Source organism: Bos taurus, chromosome 20, assembly GCF_002263795.3.
Source record: "Bos taurus isolate L1 Dominette 01449 registration number 42190680 breed Hereford chromosome 20, ARS-UCD2.0, whole genome shotgun sequence".
Lineage (NCBI taxonomy): Eukaryota > Metazoa > Chordata > Mammalia > Artiodactyla > Bovidae > Bos > Bos taurus.
The window spans coordinates 56,673,071-56,691,158 of NC_037347.1; the positions used below are offsets into that span (position 1 = coordinate 56,673,071).

General features: G+C 41.8%; 1 protein-coding gene across 2 annotated transcripts in view; it reads left to right on the forward strand.

The window, feature by feature from the left end:
* Positions 1-11,844, forward strand: part of RETREG1 (reticulophagy regulator 1) — a 158,156-nt gene extending 146,312 nt beyond the window's left edge. Inside the window, exons 5-9 of one of the 2 annotated variants that reach the window (XM_024981355.2) lie at positions 2,289-2,373; positions 5,010-5,147; positions 5,908-5,972; positions 6,592-6,718; positions 9,640-11,844. In XM_024981355.2, coding sequence (XP_024837123.1) covers positions 2,289-2,373; positions 5,010-5,147; positions 5,908-5,972; positions 6,592-6,718; positions 9,640-10,133 — 909 coding nt within the window. In that variant the 3' untranslated portion in view covers positions 10,134-11,844. The remainder of the gene's footprint in view (positions 1-2,288; positions 2,374-5,009; positions 5,148-5,907; positions 5,973-6,591; positions 6,719-9,639) is intronic. The other variant, NM_001015672.2, reaches the window with a different exon arrangement.
* The last annotated feature ends 6,244 nt before the right edge of the window (positions 11,845-18,088 follow it).

An 18,088-nucleotide genomic window follows, 5' to 3' on the forward strand; every position in this document is an offset into this window, starting at 1 on the left:
CAGCAGCAGCAGCAGACTGGTTCTCAAGTCAAAGGGAGATAGAATGAACACATAGCCCTTTGAGGATGCTTTTGGAGGTAGCTGAATCTCACTTTCAGTCTAACAAGTGAAGATTCTTGTATGATTTACTTAAGAAAGGAAACCTTTGGCAGAAACATCCATAGTGATCATATGAATGGAATGAGTATTTTTCCAATGAAGATGAAAACCCATGAGGAGCAGAGTCAAGAGTGGTTTGAAGGGGCTGCATGGAGAAATGCACACTGGAGTGTTTCTATGTGTAGAAGCAGCTCCCGCTGTATCCTGACACCATGGGTGAGGTCGGGCACCATCAGTAGACCCTCCCCTTCCAGGGCTGTAGTCAGGTTTCTTGAACATCCCCCTGTCATTGGAAGGAAGGACCTAGGAATGTCCTCATTTAAAATCCCTCTCTTACAGGAAATCTAACCTTCAATGAAGAGTAGAACTATACTTGGACACATTTTGAGCATACTAACATTGCAACATTATATATGGATAAATCATTTTAATCACTGAAGGCAGTTTTTAGAATAGATACCAATATGGTGGTGGGGGTGGAATAAGTCATGCTTTTATTGCTTCCTTTACTGAGATGATTAAACACATTGTCAGAAGAGTCTGAACTTAAACTTTTGCATTGGGTTACACTAATGTGCCCCAAGTCAGTTAGCCTAAGATGATGATGCTCTTAATACAGATTTAGTGGATAATATGAAATCCCTTTGCAGAACTGAATTCTGTATATAGTAATGCCTTTATTTGTTCTTTTAACTTTTATGGTCTTTCGCCTTCCATTTTGCAAATAGAGCTCCATATTCTTCAAGGACCTCTGATACTTGAGAAACAACTCTTAATTTTGTTCCCACAGTTTCATCTGTTTTCCTTTTGACTAGTGAATTTGTTCGGAGAAGGCAATGGCACCCCACTCCAGTACTCTTGCCTGAAAAATCCCACAGATGAAGGAGCCTGGGAGGCTGCAGTCCATGGAGTCGCCAAGAGTCAGACACGACTGAGCGAATTCACTTTCACTTTTCACTTTCATGCACTGGAGAAGGAAATGGCAACCCACTCCAGTGTTCTTGCCTGGAGAATCCCAGGGACGGGGGAGCCTGGTGGGCTGCAGTCCATGGGGTCGCCAAGAGTCAGACACGACTGAGCGACTTCACTTTCACTTTTCACTTTCAAGCATTGGAGAAGGAAATGGCAACCCACTCCAGTGTTCTTGCCTGGAGAATCCCAGGGACGGGGGAGCCTGGTGGGCTGTTGTCTATGGGGTCGCACAGAGTCGGACACGACTGAAGTGACTTAGTGGCAGCGGCAGTGAATTTGTTAACCCTGTGCCAAGAGTGAAAAATCAAAATTAATCTGAATTTTAGATCCCCTTTCTGTTTCCCTTTATCAGTTATTGATCAGAATTGTATATGCTGTCCTCATGACTTATTTTGAAATTCCCTTAATGAATTTTCTTGGCTTATCAGTGAAATTTAGTACCATAATGTAAAGCAAAGGAGTAAGATAGTTTAAAGAATAGAGTATGGGAAAGAAGTGAAGACTTTATGGGACAATTTTTCTGTCTTGATGTTTTAATTTCCTAAAACAACCAAGATTCTTTTGGCCACAACTGACAGAAAGAAAATAACTGAATTTTGCCATAGGAATTTAGTTTTACTCGTCGTTGGTTTCCAGGTGACCTAGGAGTGGAGTTGGTTTGAGGAGCAGGTGGTTAGAAAGGAGGATAGTAATGGCCAGTAGATTTATCCTACGATCTACTAGTAATCTACAATCACAATTGCTTACCACCTGGGTAAATTGCTGTTATGTTTATGTAAATACCTCTAATTTCTCTAACTCGTTTTGCTGGATTTATGGATTTCCATGGACTTACAGGTGTAGTTTGAACTTACAGATTTCATTCCTGGACTGCATTGTTTTCAGAGAGTGACCATGAGTGAAAGAAGTTTCCAGGCACATACTACTCTTCAGGTCTCTTGCATTTAGTAACGTAGCCGATTAACGGGAGATGTTCTCTGTGCCAGAAATTAACTTCTGGAACCTTCAAAATGATTATTATTAAATGTGAAAGTGGATTAAGGCTCATTGAATACAGCAGTCATTAGATCTAAGTGCAGAGAACAGTGTTTGAAGAACGTTTGCCATAACATGATAGATGACACATAGATCAATAAGTGTGTGTGTATCCTGTGCTCTGAAGTGTCTTGGTGTTATGAGCGAGTGAGTAACTGTCCCATTACTTCTGTTACTTCTAGTTTTGTCTCCTGGTCTGCAGCGTGTGCACCTTTTTTACCATCTTGGGAAGTTACATTCCTGGGGTTATACTCAGCTATCTACTGTGTAAGTATATAGAACATTCAGCTAATTGATACAACACATACGATGTTATTTAATGGTCTATTAAGAACTTCCATAGCTTAGAAGAGCGGATATGAGTTCTTGATTATAAATCAAGTTGACTATTTAATTTTCTGCTCTTCAAAGTTTCTTCTTTTTCTAGAGACATGTTGCTTTTCCACAACTGTACAAATCACTGTCAAAAAGCAAGATTGTAAGCAACTCATTTTATGTTAAATTATGTCAATAAAACAATAAAGTTATACTCTCCACTCCCCAACCCAAACACATTAATTCCTTTCGCCCAAACACATTAATTCCTTTGCCATTGTGCATGATTGGCAGCTCAAATGTAATTAAAGGCACAATGAGGACGTCCCTGGGTGGCTCAGTAGTGAAGAATCCCCCTGCCAAAAGCAGGAAACATGGATTTGAGCCCTGGTCTGGGAAGATGCCACATGCCTTGGAGCAGCTCAGCCCACGCACCACAACTATTGAGTCTGTGTTCTGGAACCCGGGAGCCACAGCTACTGAGCCCACGTGCTCCAGCTGCTGAAGCCCACACAACCTGCAGGCCGTGCTCCACGACAGGAGAAGCCACAGCAATGAGAAGCCCTTGCCCAGCAAGTGGAGAGGAGCCCCTGCTCACCGCAGCTACAGAGAAGACCCAACACAGCCAAAAATAATAAAGAAGTAGATTTTTTTTTTTTAAAGCACAATGAGACATCATTATACCCCCACCAAAGTGGCGGAAATTAAAACTACTGACTGTATCAAGTATTAGGCAGGATATGGAACAATTAGAGTTCTCATGGATCAGTAAAATGGCGCAGCCACTCTGGCTAACAATTTGGCAGTTTTCCAAATGACCCAGCCATTTCAAAGCAAGGTATTTATTTACCCAAGAGAAATGAAAGCATACACCTTCACAAAGACTTGTGCACAGATGTTCATAGAGGCTTTATCTGTAGTCTACTCACTCCAGTATTCTGGCCTAGAGCATTCCATGGACTGTATAGTCCATGGGGTTTCGAAGAGTCGGACATGACTGCGCGACTTTCACTTTATCTGTAGTAGCCGAAATCAGAAGATAATTCATATGTCCATCAACAGATAAATGGGCAAACAAATTGTGATATATCCATACAGTGGATTACTACTCAACACTAAACAATTGATATATGCAAAGATCTGGATAAATATAAAAGTAATTAGTTGAGTGGGAGAAGCCAGGTTAAAAAACAGACTACGCACCATACGATTCCATTTATATATAATTCACAGTAATCTTTAGTGACAACACACAGAAGTGATTCTCTGGGGATGGGGTGGGTGGGGCGGGGAAAGGCAGGAGAGAGGAAGGGCTAAGAGAAACAGGAGGAAACTTTAGGGGCTGGCAGGCATGTTCCTTATTTGTCATAATGATAATTTCTTAGTTATATGCATGTGTCAAAACTTTTCAAACTGTACACTTTAAATGTATGCAATTTATCATATATCAACTATAACTCGAAAGTGCTGTAAAGAAGTTGTGCCTTCATGCTTTTCCTGAAAAATGTGACATTCTGGCCCTGCCACCTTTTTAAATGGGGCAGCAACTCTCCACTAAACTAACCTTCTTATTTCCCTATTTTTCTTGCACCAGCCTTTACATTTTACATATACCTTCTCAGCTTCTAAAGATATTTGAGTTCACAACTCCTATTTAAAAAAGGTAAATGGGGCATGTGTCCTGACAACTGCAAAGAAATAAACATGAGGGCATGCAATGTTGATTAGGGCATACTGCGTTGATCTTCATTTCTTTTCATATTCCTAAAGCCTAGCACAAAAGGCAGATGAAGTGAAGTGAAGGTCACTTAGTCATGTCCGACTCTTTGTGACCCCATGGACTGTATAGTCCGTGGAATTCTCCAGGCCAGAATACTAGAGTGGGTAGCCTTTCCCTTCTCTAGGGGATCTTCTCAACCCAGGGATCGAACCCAGGTCTCCCTCATTGCAGATGGATTCTTTACCAACTGAGCCACAAGGGAAGGCAGATGGTCAGGGCTCAAATTCATTCTCCCAGGTATAACTCATGTAGAATGTTTCAGCCCTTGAGCTGCCTTGTTTAAGAGAGAAAGGAGAAGAGAGCCAGGGAAAGAGTGTCTAAATATGGGCCAGGCATTATTCAGATGGTCTGTATTCATCTCAGTTATTCTTCACAGCAACCCCTAGAGATGGTGGTGTTATCCTAATATGACTGATGAGAGGCTAATGGATAGTGATAACTTTTCTATGGAGAAATGTCATTTAACAAATAAGTAGAGTTGATATTTTCATCCAGGACTGTTGTATGAGAAGCATGTAACCTTTGTATGACTTTTGAGTGTACGAGGGTTGAGTGGATGGGTTATCTAATTTCAAGTCTTTGAGAACAGTGATCATGGGGTGTGTGTGAGTGTGTGTGTATGTGTAGGAGAAAATGTTTTCATTACAAGGAGAAGAATGAAATTATGAACTTATCTCACAGAGGCATTTCCCCAAGGGAAAAAACTCCAGTTTGTCCGTAAAGGAACTGAAACAATTTTGTGAAATACTAATAGGTAGTTGGAAAGCAAGGGCATTTCCCCTAACCTCTCTTCCTCCTTATCTTTCAGTGCTGTGTGCATTTTTGTGTCCACTGTTCAAGTGTAATGATATTGGACAAAAAATATACAGCAAAATCAAGTCATGTCTCCTGAAACTAGATTTTGGAATCAGAGAATATATTAACCAGAAGAAACGTGAGAGATCTGGTAGGTAACGTTTGGATTTTAGATTCCACACCTGAAAGGAGGCATTGCTGGCTCTGTATTATGAGATCACTTTGAATGCATTTTAGGGTGTTTTAGCCATTAACTACATATTATTACAGAAGCAGATCCCCCCACAAAGTAACAGCTTTTTCCTACTTAAGCATTTATTTCTCTTTTCTCACACATATACTAAAGTGGCTTTTTAATCCAAACTATCGGGGGAAAGAGGAAAGGCTCTGGAGTTCTACATTTGCTATTTATTGTTTCCTTTCTCGACACTGTTTGCTTTTGGGGTAGGTGCTTGCAAATAACGAATGATGCAGGTAGGGCAGAGAGTGGGAGCCATGGAAAAAGAAAATAGAGGGAAGGCCAGTGTGATCCTTTTTCACATTTTAACTTGGCCTCTGACCTTATAGATTCTCAACTAGAGCAAGCACCAGATGGATCTCGAGAGCGTCTTAAAGTTAGTGTCTGATTGAGTTGGTCTGGGGGAGGGCCTGGGAATTTGTATTGCTAAAAGATTCCCAGTGCTGCTGTTACTGCTGTGGTCCAGGGGCCACGCTGTGAGAGCCACTGGTATGGACCATTTCCCTCGGAAACCAAACACTTGCAAATATGTGAAGCTCGTTATATGCAAACATTTAATTACATGGAGACATTGAAGGACATGAGGATTGGGGGATCAGGATATATAATGGATAAAATACACTCTGTCTGAGCTGGCCAGGAAACTGAAAGCTTCCAAATTTTTTCTCAACAGAAGCAGATAAAGAAAAAAGTCACAAAGATGACAGTGAATTAGACTTTTCAGCTCTTTGTCCTAAGGTATTTTTTGTTCAGTTTTCAATTCGTTCCTGTGTTGTTTGCCTGTCAGTGTATCTACTTGTACCAAAACTGGAATGATTTTCCTTTTTTTAAAAAATTTAAATTTATTTATTTTAATTAGAGGCGAATTACTTTATAATATTGTATTGGTTTTGCCATACATCAACATGAATCTGCCATGGGTGTACACGTGTTCCCCATCCTGAACTCCCCCTCCCACCTCCCTCCCCATACCATCCCTCTGGGTCATCCCAGTGCACCAGCCCTGAGCATCCTGTATCATGCATCAAACCTGGACTGGCGGTTCATTTCTTATATGATATTATACATGTTTCAATGCCATTCTCCCAAATCATCCCACCCACTCCCTCTCCCACAGAGTCCAAAAGACTGTTCTATACATCTGTGTCTCTTTTGCTGTCTCACATAGAGGGTTATCGTTACCATCTTTCTAAATTCCATTAATACAACTTCTCCTATTTCTCTAAAATGATTGAACTATTAAAAGGAAAATACTCATCTGGTTCTTACTATTCTGACATTTTCGGTGTTAGTTGGATTTTTAGAAAGACATCCCATAGAAGTTTGAAATGTGTCACTGGCATTTATATTAATACAGATTAGCCTCACCACTGCTGCCAAAGAATTGTCTGTGTCTGACACCGATGTGTCTGAGGTCTCCTGGACAGACAATGGGACCTTCAACCTCTCAGAAGGATACACTCCACAGACAGACACTTCTGATGGTATGTTCACACCTGTAGATGCTCTGAGTGTTATTTTGAGTCCATGCAAAAGTATTTGTGTCAGCTTCTGACTGGATAAAGTGTGCTACATCTATGCAATGGAATATCACTGGGCTATAGAAACACTGACACTTGCTATAATATGGATAAACCTTGAACATGATATGCTGAGGGCAGGAAGCCAAACACACAAGTCCACTCATTGTGTGACTCCATTTACATGAAATGTCCAAAACAGACAAATCCATGTGGAAGGAAATTAGATGAGTGATTGCCAGGGGCTAGGAAGAGGGACTGGTGGGTGACTGGTAATTAATATGTTTCCTTTTGGGTGATGAAAATGTTCTAGAATTAGGTAGTGGAGATGTTGTACAGCCTTGTGAATATACCAAAGACCACCTAGTTCAGTTCAGTTCAGTTCAGTCGCTCAGTCATGTCCGACTCTTTGCGACCTCATGAATTGCAGCACGTCAGGCCTTCCTGTCCATCACCAACTCCTGGAGTTCACTCAGACTCACGTCCATCGAGTCGGTGAAGCCATCCAGCCATCTCATTGTCTGTTGTCCCCTTCTCCTCCTGCCCCTAATCCCTCCCAGCATCAGAGTCTTTTCCAATGAGTCAACTCTTCACATGAGGTGGCCAAAGTACTGGAGTTTCAGCTTTAGCATCATTCCTTCCAAAGAACACCCAGGACTGATCTCCTTTAGAATGGACTGGTTGGATCTCCTTGCAGTCCAAGGGGCTCTCAAGAGTCTTCTCCAACACCACATTTCAAAAGCATCAATTCTTCAGCGCTCAGCTTTCTTCACAGTCCAACTCTCACATCCATACATGACCACTGGAAAAACCATAGCCTTGACTAGACGGACCTTTGTTGGCAAAGTAATGTCTCTGCTTTTGAATATGCTATCTAGGTTGGTCATAACTTTCCTTCCAAGGAGTAAGCGTCTTTTAATTTCATGGCTGCAATCACCATCTGCAGTGATTTTGGAGCCCAAAAAAATAAAGTCTGACACTTTTTCCACTGTTTCCCCATCTATTTCCCATGAAGTGATGGGACCAGATGCCATGATCTTAGTTTTCTGAATGTTGAGCTTTAAGCCAACTTTTTCACTTTCCTCTTTTACTTTCATCAAGAGGCTTTTTAGTTCCTCTTCACTTTCTTCACCACCATAAGGATTGTGTCATCGTCATATCTGAGGTTATTGATATTTCTCCCAGAAATCTTGATTCCAGCTTGTGCTTCTTCCAGCCCAGCATTTCTCATGATGTACTCTGCATATAAGTTAAATAAGCAGGGTAACAATATACAGCCTTGACGTACTCCTTTTCCTATTTGGAACCAGTCTGTTGTTCCATGTCCAGTTCTAACTGTTGCTTCTTGACCTAACCGTACACTTTAAAAGGGTAAATTTTATAGGATATGAATTATATCTCAAAATCTATTATTTAAGAGTGTGAGAAAAAAATCTAAGCCAGTCAATGTCAAATTCTTCCTTTATTTTGAAAACAAATAATTGGCAATGAAAAAAATTCTGGAATATCTGGTGGCATTATTTATAGCAGTAATGGGAAATAGTGAGACACACACACGCTCAGTCATGTCCAACTCCTTGTGACCCCATGGAATTCTCCAGGCAAGAATATTGGAGTGGATAGGCATTCCCATCTCCAGGGGATCTTCCCAACCCAGGGATGGAACCCGGGTCTCCTGCATGGCAGGCAGATTCTTTACTATCTGAGCCACCAGGAAAGACCACAGTTGTGGGAGACAGGAAGAGAAAAGCTAATCCCACGTATCCAGAGCTAGCGCTCATTAAGAGGGACTGAACCATGGGGGACAGGTTTCCTGAATCAAAAGCTGACTCCAGGGTTGCTCATATTCTTCTTCCAAGGTAGTTTTTTTTTTTTTTTTTTTTAAAGCTTTCTTCTCTTTTATAATTAGGTTAAGTACAATTTAAAATAAAATTTCAGACAACTCTTGTGCAATAACTTTTGCTAGTCTCATTGGATTATTTCAAGTCATTTTAACCATATACTGAAAATATAAGCAATTATAATAAAGGATTATGAATAAATTATTTTACACATGTATTTACAGGCAAGAACACACTTCCTTTTTCTAGAGGAAGGAAGAAGGCTGTGTGATGTTGAAATAATACAGATTGGGAGATTGGAAAACCCAAGTGTAGCCTTGCATTTGTCATAACTTACTATATGGCCTTGCACAGGTAACATAATTTCTGTGGATCTCAATTTCCTCATCTTTAAAGTGTATTAGAACAAGAGGCTCACTGAAGTCCTCTCAAGTTCTACAAGCTGTAAACATCCGTAAGACCAGCATAACAAACCCTTTAATCTTAAGCATCCTGTCTCAGGGGCTTCCCTGGTGGCTCAGATGGTAAAGAATCTGCCTGCAATGCAGGAGACCCGAGTTCTATGCCTGGGTTGGGAAGATCCCGCTTGGAGAAGGAAACAGCAGTCCACTCCAGTATTCTTAAGTGAAAGTCGCTCAGTCTTGTCCAACTCTTTGTGACCCCATGGACTATGGGGTGAGGCCTGGGTTTGATCCCTGGGTTGGGAAGATCCCCTGGAGGGTTTTTCTGGAGTAGGCTGTTCCCCTGGAGTAGGCTACCCTACTCACTTCAGTATTCTGGCCTGGAGAATTCCATGGATTGTATACAGTCCATGGGGTCGCAAACAGCTGGACATGACTGAGCGCCTTTCACTTTCACTTCCAGTATTCTTGTCTGGGAGATCCCATGGACAGAGGAGCCTGATGGGCTGCAGTCCATGGGATTGCCAAAGAGTCAGACACAACTTAAAGACTAAACAACAACAGCTTCATCAGTTAAAAGTTGAATCATTAAAAAAAAATTATTATGGTGCTTAAGCCTCAATTTCTATTCTGCATTTTACAGACCTTGACCGACCTAGTGAGGAAGTTTTCTCTCGAGACCTTTCAGATTTTCCATCGCTAGAAAATGGCACGGGAACAAACGATGAAGATGAATTGAGCCTTGGCCTGCCCACTGAGCTCAAGAGAAAAAAGGAGCAGTTGGACGGCGGTCCCAGACGGAGCACGGAGAAGAAGTCAGCAGCTGGTCTCAGCCTTCCTCTGAGCAGTGACCAGACGCTGCACCTGATGAGCGACCTGGCTGGGGACGTCATCACGGCCGCGGTGACCGCCGCGGTCAAAGACCAGTTGGCAGGCGTGCGCCAAGCGCTGTCTCAGGCTGCTCCCAGCCTGGGGGAGGACACAGACACGGAGGAGGGCGATGACTTTGAACTCCTGGACCAGTCAGAGCTTGATCAAATTGAGAGTGAATTGGGACTGTCACAAGACCAGGAAGCAGAAGCCCAGCAAAATAAGAAGTCTTCAGGTTTCCTTTCAAATCTGCTCGGAGGCCATTAGTCTGGGAATCAGCTTATTATGACAGAGCACAAACTACCAAAAAAATTTCAAACAAGCAAAAAAGAAAAAAAAAATCAAATCTTTTCAAACTGTGAGCTTTACTGATTACTTTAGAATTTTTTTTGGTCTTTCTCCCTCCTTCTGCAGTGAATTCATTGGATATATGTCAGCTGACACTGATAGATTGATATTTCTCATAGTTATTTTTATGTAATGAGCATGGAAATGAACTTTATATATATGTATATACACACACACTGTGTTGTCGGAGTTGAACATTAGCAGTTGTTTTTAAAGTAAAATGGAAACACCCAATTATTGAGATCCTCCCATAAGTATTCCTTACATTTTCTTCACAATTTTTCAAGCATGCAAAAACAGTTTATTGTAACTCACTGAAATACTAACAATTGTGAACACATGCTATATTGGCTCCTTGTTCCTAATACTTGGACACAGTTAAAAATTTTTGGTGGATTTTGACATAAAAAGACAAAAATTATCAAAGTCACTTTGGTTGAAAGACTTGGGAGAGACTATTAAAATCAATTTCCTAGGATAATTTTTTGAAAATATATTTATGTTGGATAGGCTGATACATTTCCATGTTATCTCTGCAGTTGTAGACTTTAGGCTTCCTTGTAAATGGCATGCTCCATTGACTGCCAGCTCGAGCCTTGGCAATGGGTGATATTAGCGTGTAGAAAGCAAGTACTTAGATATCACGTGTCTACGTGGTTTTGATGTAAACAGAAATAGGCTGCACTTTGTTGTTTCAGTTGTCATGTATTTGTGAGAAGGATATTGTGAGTGCAGATCTATTCTGCCTGCTCAGAACTAGGTTAAACCCTCATCTTTGATATTACAGAAAAGTCTCTTAAAATAGTTCCTGGTATGTTCTATGAGTGATGTGGTCATCCACCGCAGAGAAACAAGAACTGTTTTCATAGTCTGACTCCCTGGCAGGAGAGAAACTTGCCTGGCTTTCAAGTGTATTTATTTGCCATTGAAGTCAAAACGTGTAATCTGTTTCTTCTTAGGAAGCTAGAATATATATTTTCTTTTACTTTAAACATTTTAGATTACTTACAATCAAATTCGACTTAGGTTTTTAAAAGGACTAAAGAGCAGAAATCAAGCTACTTCTGTTTGTGCGACAGAAACTTTTAATAGTGTCGAGGGACCATGTCAGCAGCTACCAACCATCTCTTCAATCTTCAGGTAGAGCTGGCATTTTGACAGATGCACACAGACATCTGAGCCCCTCAGAAAGGAAGGATAATCCAAGAATACAGGAAATCTGAGGTCCCCTCTCTTTACTTCATCCCTTCCCTTCTGTGTCTAAAGAGTAATAGTACATCACCTGACATTTTAATGTAACATCTCATATTTTGTTTTTCTTTCTGAGGTATTAAAATATCTAGACTAAATTTTGCCAAATGTTAAAGGGAGAGAAGTGACTGAAGACTCTGACCGCTTGCTTTTCGTGATTGATGATGCTTCCTTGTTATTAGTGCCTCGTGACTGTGTTTGATGTCCTTTATCAATACAAAAGTGAGCCCGTGCCTTCATCATCTTGCCCATTTCGGTACAAATGGAAACCTGGTGTTAGATCTATGAGCTGTGTGGGTTTGCGAGGAATATCCCTGACTTCTGTTTCAGCAAGAGTTTCTGGACATGAAGAAAAATACAGTCACGTATTTATAAAATAGTTTGTTACCAGGTTTCTTTTTTTATGTGTATGTTTCTTCATTGGAAAAAAACTTCTGGCCATGAAGTCAGAAAGTTTAAAGGTCTTTTAAGTTTCTTCTATGAGGAGAAAAATAAGTTAAATAACTCAAATAATTAAAGAACGTGTTACAAGCTTCAGTCAGTTCAGTTCAGTTGCTCAGTCGTGTCCGACTCTGCGACCCCATGGGCTGAAGCTTACAAGCTTACAAGGAGATAAACTCCAAGATTTGATGGTATAAATCATAAAGCTAGAATCAAATGTTATAAACTATAAATTAAAAGGGGTTGGGGATAGGGAGGGAGGTAGGTAGGGTAGAAAAATGTGTTACCACCCTATGGTGGAGACATACCAACTCTCTGTGGACACTTGCATTCTAACTACATATGCACTTTAATAGCATTTATTGAAGAATGGTGGTGGTTTAGTTGCTAAGCCATATCAGACTCTTGCGACCCCATAGAGTGTAGCCCGCCAGGCTCCTCTGTCCTTGGGATTTCCTAGGCAAGAATACTGGAGTGGGTTGCCATTTCCTTCTCCAGGAGATCTTCCTGATGAAGGGCTTGAATCCAGGTCTCCTGCAATACAGGCAGATTCTTTACGAATTTACGGATTCTTTACTGAGTCACCAGGGAAGCCCTATGTGACTATAAATATACACAACGTAATAATGGTACTCTTAAGTCTATCAAACATCGGGATTTTGAGGGTTTTCATCTTGTGTGTGTGTGTGTTTCTGGCAGATTGGGGTGGAGGGGACATTACATATAGTCCTGTTTCTGGTTTTAAGATGTGCTAATGATAAACCTAGTGATTGATTCAGTTCAGTGGGAAACTACAGATCCTTTATTATGATAATTTATACAGTCATTAAAATGGGAAGCATGGATTTTTCTTTTAATTGTAGAGGAGCTATAGAAAGATGTCTTGTTCACTTCTCATAGGAAGTGCTGAGCAAAACCATACAATGGGAAAAGCATACCCTGGTCATGCATTTTGATCTGGAACAATAAAGCAGGGCTCAAGTTCCTTTTGGAAGGTCAGTCTAGGTTTAAAGCAGTATTTATATTCTCATTCTGCAACATTTTTACTGTTTTCACCCTAAAAGTCTTCAGAAGTGATTTTTTAAAACACTTTAACATAGTACCTCGATATGCCGAGGAGAGATTTAACTCAAAGTTCTCTTGGCCAGTGGGCTCGCATTTATCAGGGACCTGTTGGCCATAGACCTCCTCTTTTCTACTGTTTCTCCAGTCAATTGCAGATACTGCTGCTGGATCTCCTCAAGGTCCAGTTATATTCCTCATGCCCATAAAAACAGAAACACTCTGAGTCTCTACTGTTTACCAACTGCAAAGTGAACAGCAAATTCTAGAATTCAACTCTTTACCCAAAGGTGATACCTTAATACTTCCTTGTCTCGTTTCCCTTTCTTTACCATATCTTTTGTATCACACAAGCTAGGTATGTAATCTTCCTAAATATACCGCTTATTTTCTTCTGTCCACAGGATCTCTTCTCTAGCCCCTTTTTTCCACCTACAGATGAAGTCTTCATTATCCCCACCTCCTTCAGTGCCCATCTGAAATGTCAACTCCTTAATGAAAACTTATCTCCCTAGTTGATGCCATTTTTCTATTCTAAATACCCATTGCCACTTCCTTTGTATCTCATTGTATTTGACCCATCTTTATGCTATTAGTTACTTGTGAATTTCTTATCCTTAACAAGACAGAAAAATCTCAAACAAAGGTGTATTAATTTATAACCAGTAGGATATTATGTATGTGATTTTGTGATAATAAAATACAGATATTTAGTCTTTGTCCCATTCCTTGCATGGAGCTCCTAAAACCCTTGGAAGGTCTTAATGATGAGAATGATAAATGTGTCTTTGTTATCTTGATGAGGTGACTTTTGGACAGCCCTGGGTAGGCTAGCTGAGAGGATGTCATAACCAAAGCTCCAGGGAGAGAGAATCTCTTGTTTGGGACCTTTCCAACCTCACTCTAAGTATTTCTTCATTGGGCCGTTCATTTACATCCTTTAGTTTCCTTGGTAGGGCCTCTCCGGTGGCTCAGTGATAAAGAATCTGCCTGCAGTGCAGGAGACACAGGAGATGTGTGTTCGATCTCTGGGTCAGGAAGATCCCCTGAAGTAGGAAATGGCAACCCACCCCAGTATTCTTGTTTGGAGAATCCCATGGACAGAGGAGCCTGGCAGGCTACAGTCCAGGGGGTCGCAAAGAGTCAGACACGACTGAAGCTACCTAGAAGTCACCCCTGTTTCCTTTGTAGTAAACTGGTAATCTAGTGAGTAAACTAGTCTCCAGATTTCTGTGAGCTGATCTAGTAAATTACTCAAGACTGAAGAGGACGTCTTGGAAACCTCTGATTTACAGCCAGTTGGTCAGAAGCACCACAGCCTGGACCTGGAATTGGCTTCTGAAGTGGGGTCAGTCGTGCAGGACTGAGCACTTTGACCTGTGGGATCTGACTTCATCTCCAGATAGATAGTGTTAGAATCAAGTTGAACTGGAGGACACTAGCTGGTGCTGGAGAACTGTTTTGTAGTCTGGAAAAAAACACACATGTTCCTGGAGATAGATAGTGAGGAGAGGTGATAGGAGATACTGAAAACCAGGCAAAGGAATGTAACCTTCATCTATGGGCAACAGATAACCATTCTTGAGCAGAAGGAGGCACACAAGAGAAAAGATGGCTGAGGAGAATTATTGTAACGATCTCTGTGTGCTGGAGGGTAGATTAAGAGGAACGAGAAGGCTCTCCAGGAGACCAAGTATTAATAGAATTGCAGCCCTTGGAGAAATTCACATGATGGAGAAAGTAGAGTCCCTTTGAAGGAAAAGTAAAAACACTCGGTGAGTTTAAAGATACTGAAATGAGTCATGAAATAGATGGAAGGAGGTAGGGAGGAAATAATGACCTGAAGAAGGAACAGATGCTTGAAGAACCACAGATAATGGAAAAGAGAAAACAGAAATTCTTTACTTAACATAACCATTCTCTGCTTTAATTTTAGAGAAAGCTTGGAAATATATATTGTATTGTGTATCCCTGCTGGATTCATACTAATTACATTTCTTAAGATGGGTATCCAGAGGACTCAGCTATTTTAAAAGATTTTGATAATCTCAGAATTTTCTGGAATAAAAATCATCACAAAAGAATCGTTCAACACATACTAAATAATCCATGTGCCAGCACTGTTCTAGTTTTGGGGTACACAGCAAGGAAAGGAGTCCCTGTTCCCAGGGAGCTTGTAATCTGGAAATGGAGGACTAACCCATAATGGGACTGACTATTCTGGTCTGCCAAGGATGGAGGCAGTTCATGGGATACTGGACTTACTGTGCTAAAATTGGGAAATTAGAAACAAACAACAAATCCTAATGGTGGCCAATTTCCCTAAATGGTCCCCAAAGACACCCCATTCATGTACTCATATACCCCCTCCCACACTGATTAGGGCTGACCTTTGTAAGTAACAGCATATTGCAGAAATGACCGTGTGTGACCTAAAGACATTATGACTTCCACTTTGCTTACTTTGAGGGAAGCCAGTTGCCATGTTACAAGGACACTCAAGCAGCTCCATGGAGGAACCCAAACCCTCCTGCTATCAGTGTGCAAACAAGCCTCTTCTGAGGGGATCCACCAGCCACAGTCAGATCTTCAGCTGCCTTAGATTCTTGATGTGACTTAAGCTCTGTCCCCTGCAACTTTATGAGTCGGAGAGCCACTCCAACTCCTGACTTACAGAAATGGAAATAAGCAAGGTCTGTTGTTTTCTTGCTAGATGTTGGGTATAATGTGATATGGAGTAATACATGTCTAGTACGGTGATGTGAAAAGAATGGTAAAAAAATTCTCCTGCAATTCAGGAGACCCAGGTTCAATCCTTGGGTCAGGAAGATCCCCTGGAGAAGGAAATACCTACTCATTCCAGTAGTATTGCCTAGAGAATTCTATGGCCAGAGGAGCCTGTTGAGTCCATGGGGTCACAAAGAGCTGGACACCACTGAGCAACTAACACACACATTGCTGTGGAGAAAAGGTATGCTCGGGAAAGATTTATGAGCACTACTATGACAAGAGGGTGTGGATAGGCCTCTCCTATAAAAACATTTGGGTAAAAACCTTAAAAGTAAGGGAGCAAGACAGCAATAGTTGATTCAAGCAGAATAGTAAATGATTTCTGAGACATAACACCAACAAAAAGATGCTTGCTTAGCTTTGTTAGAGGAACAACAAAAGTGTCAGTGTGTCTAACGTGGGTAAGCAGGGTAGGGCAGGAGGTCAGGGGTAGGTGTAGTGGGCACGCTAGAATAGAAAGGGGATCCTCTTCGTCACTTTGGACTTCCCTAGTGGCTCTGACAGTAAAGAATCTGCCTGTAATGCAGGATTCAACCCCTGGGTTGGGAGGATCCCTTGGAGGAGGGGGTGGCAACCCACTCTAGTATTCTTTCCTAGAGAATCCCATGGACAGAGGAGCATGGTGAGCTATGGGCCATAGGGTTGCAAAGAATTGGGACAGGACTGAAGCAACTTATCACACATGGACAATAAAATATCACAGACTGGGTGGCTTATAAACAACTTTTTTTCCCCCCCACAGTTCTGGAAGCTGGAAGTCAGGGTGCCAGCACAGTCTGGTGAGGGCCCTCTTTGTAGTCTCAGACTTATTGTATCCTTTCCTGGGTTTCTTTTAGAAGACCACTAACCCCATTGGGAGAAATCTGACCTCACACCCTAACACCTCCCAAAAGGTCCACCTTAAATAATACCATCATCTTGGGCACTGTTTTCAATCTATGAATTGTGGGGGAACACAAACATTCAGACCAGAGCAGGAAGGTGTTTGAATCTTATTGTGAGTCAGGGGAATCCACTGGATGGCTTTCAGCAAGAAGAATACAAAGACTAGACTTGATTTTTTTTTTTTAAGTCTTTTCTTTGGTGCTCTGGCTCCCTTGTATTTAAAACATGTAGCCATTCAATTTTGAAACAGGCTGATTGCTTGTTAGGCTGTGCACAGAAGTATAAGAACTCCCCTTTCCGTCAACATAAGTGCCTCCTATAGAACTGGGCTGGGACAAATGAAAGGACAGAGCTAACTGAGCACACGAAATGAAGCTAGTCTGAAGTGCTGCTGCTGCTGCTAATTCGCTTCAGTTGTGTCCCACTCTGTGGGACCCCAGAGACGGCAGCCCTCCAGGCTCCTCCGTCCCTGGGATTCTCCAGGCAAGAACACTGGAGTGGGCTACCATTTCCTTCTCCAGTGCATGAACGTGAAAAGTGAAAGTGAAGTCGCCCAGTCATGTCTGACTCTCTTATCGAACCCATGGACTGTAGCCTGCCAGGCTCCTCCACCCATGGGATTTTCTAGGCAAGAGTACTGGAGTGGGTTGCCAGTGCCTTCTCCGAGTCCGAAGTGAGGTGGGCGTTAGTTGTAAATTCACTCTGGAATCCCAAGATTTAGTACTAACAAACCACGTAAATGTCTCATTAAATCCTTTGTCTTGACTACCTGTTGAAATAATATTCAGGTCACTTAAGTGGTGTCCAGCTCTTTGCGACCTATGGCTTGTGGCCCACCAGGCCCCTCTGTCCATGGGATTCTCCAGGCAAGAATATTGGAAAGGGTTGCCACGTCCTTCTCCAGGGGATCTTCCTGACCCAGGGATAGAACTCATGTCTCCTGCATTGGCAGGAGGTTTCTGTACCACTATCACCACCTGGGAAGCCTGCTATACTGGGCTTATTACAGGATCCAGTTCAGTCACTCAGTCGTGTCCGACTCTTTGCGACCCCATGAACCACAGCACGCCAGGCCTCCCTATCCATCACCAACTCCCGGAGTCAACCCAAACTCATGTCCATTGAGTCTGTGATGCCATCCAACCATCTCATCCTCTGTTGTCCCCTTCTCCTCCTGCCCTCAATCTTTCCTAGCATCAGAGTGTTTTCCAATGAGTCAGCTCTTCGCATCAGGTGGCCAAAGTATTGGAGTTTCAGCTTCAACATCAGTCCTTCAATGAACACCCAGGACTGATCTCCTTTAGAATGGACTGGTTGGATCTCCTTGCAGTCCAAGGGACTCTCAAGAGTCTTCTCCAACACCACAGTTCAAAAGCATCAATTCTTCGGCGTTCAGCCTTCTTCACAGTCCAACTCTCACATCCATACATGACCACAGGAAAAAC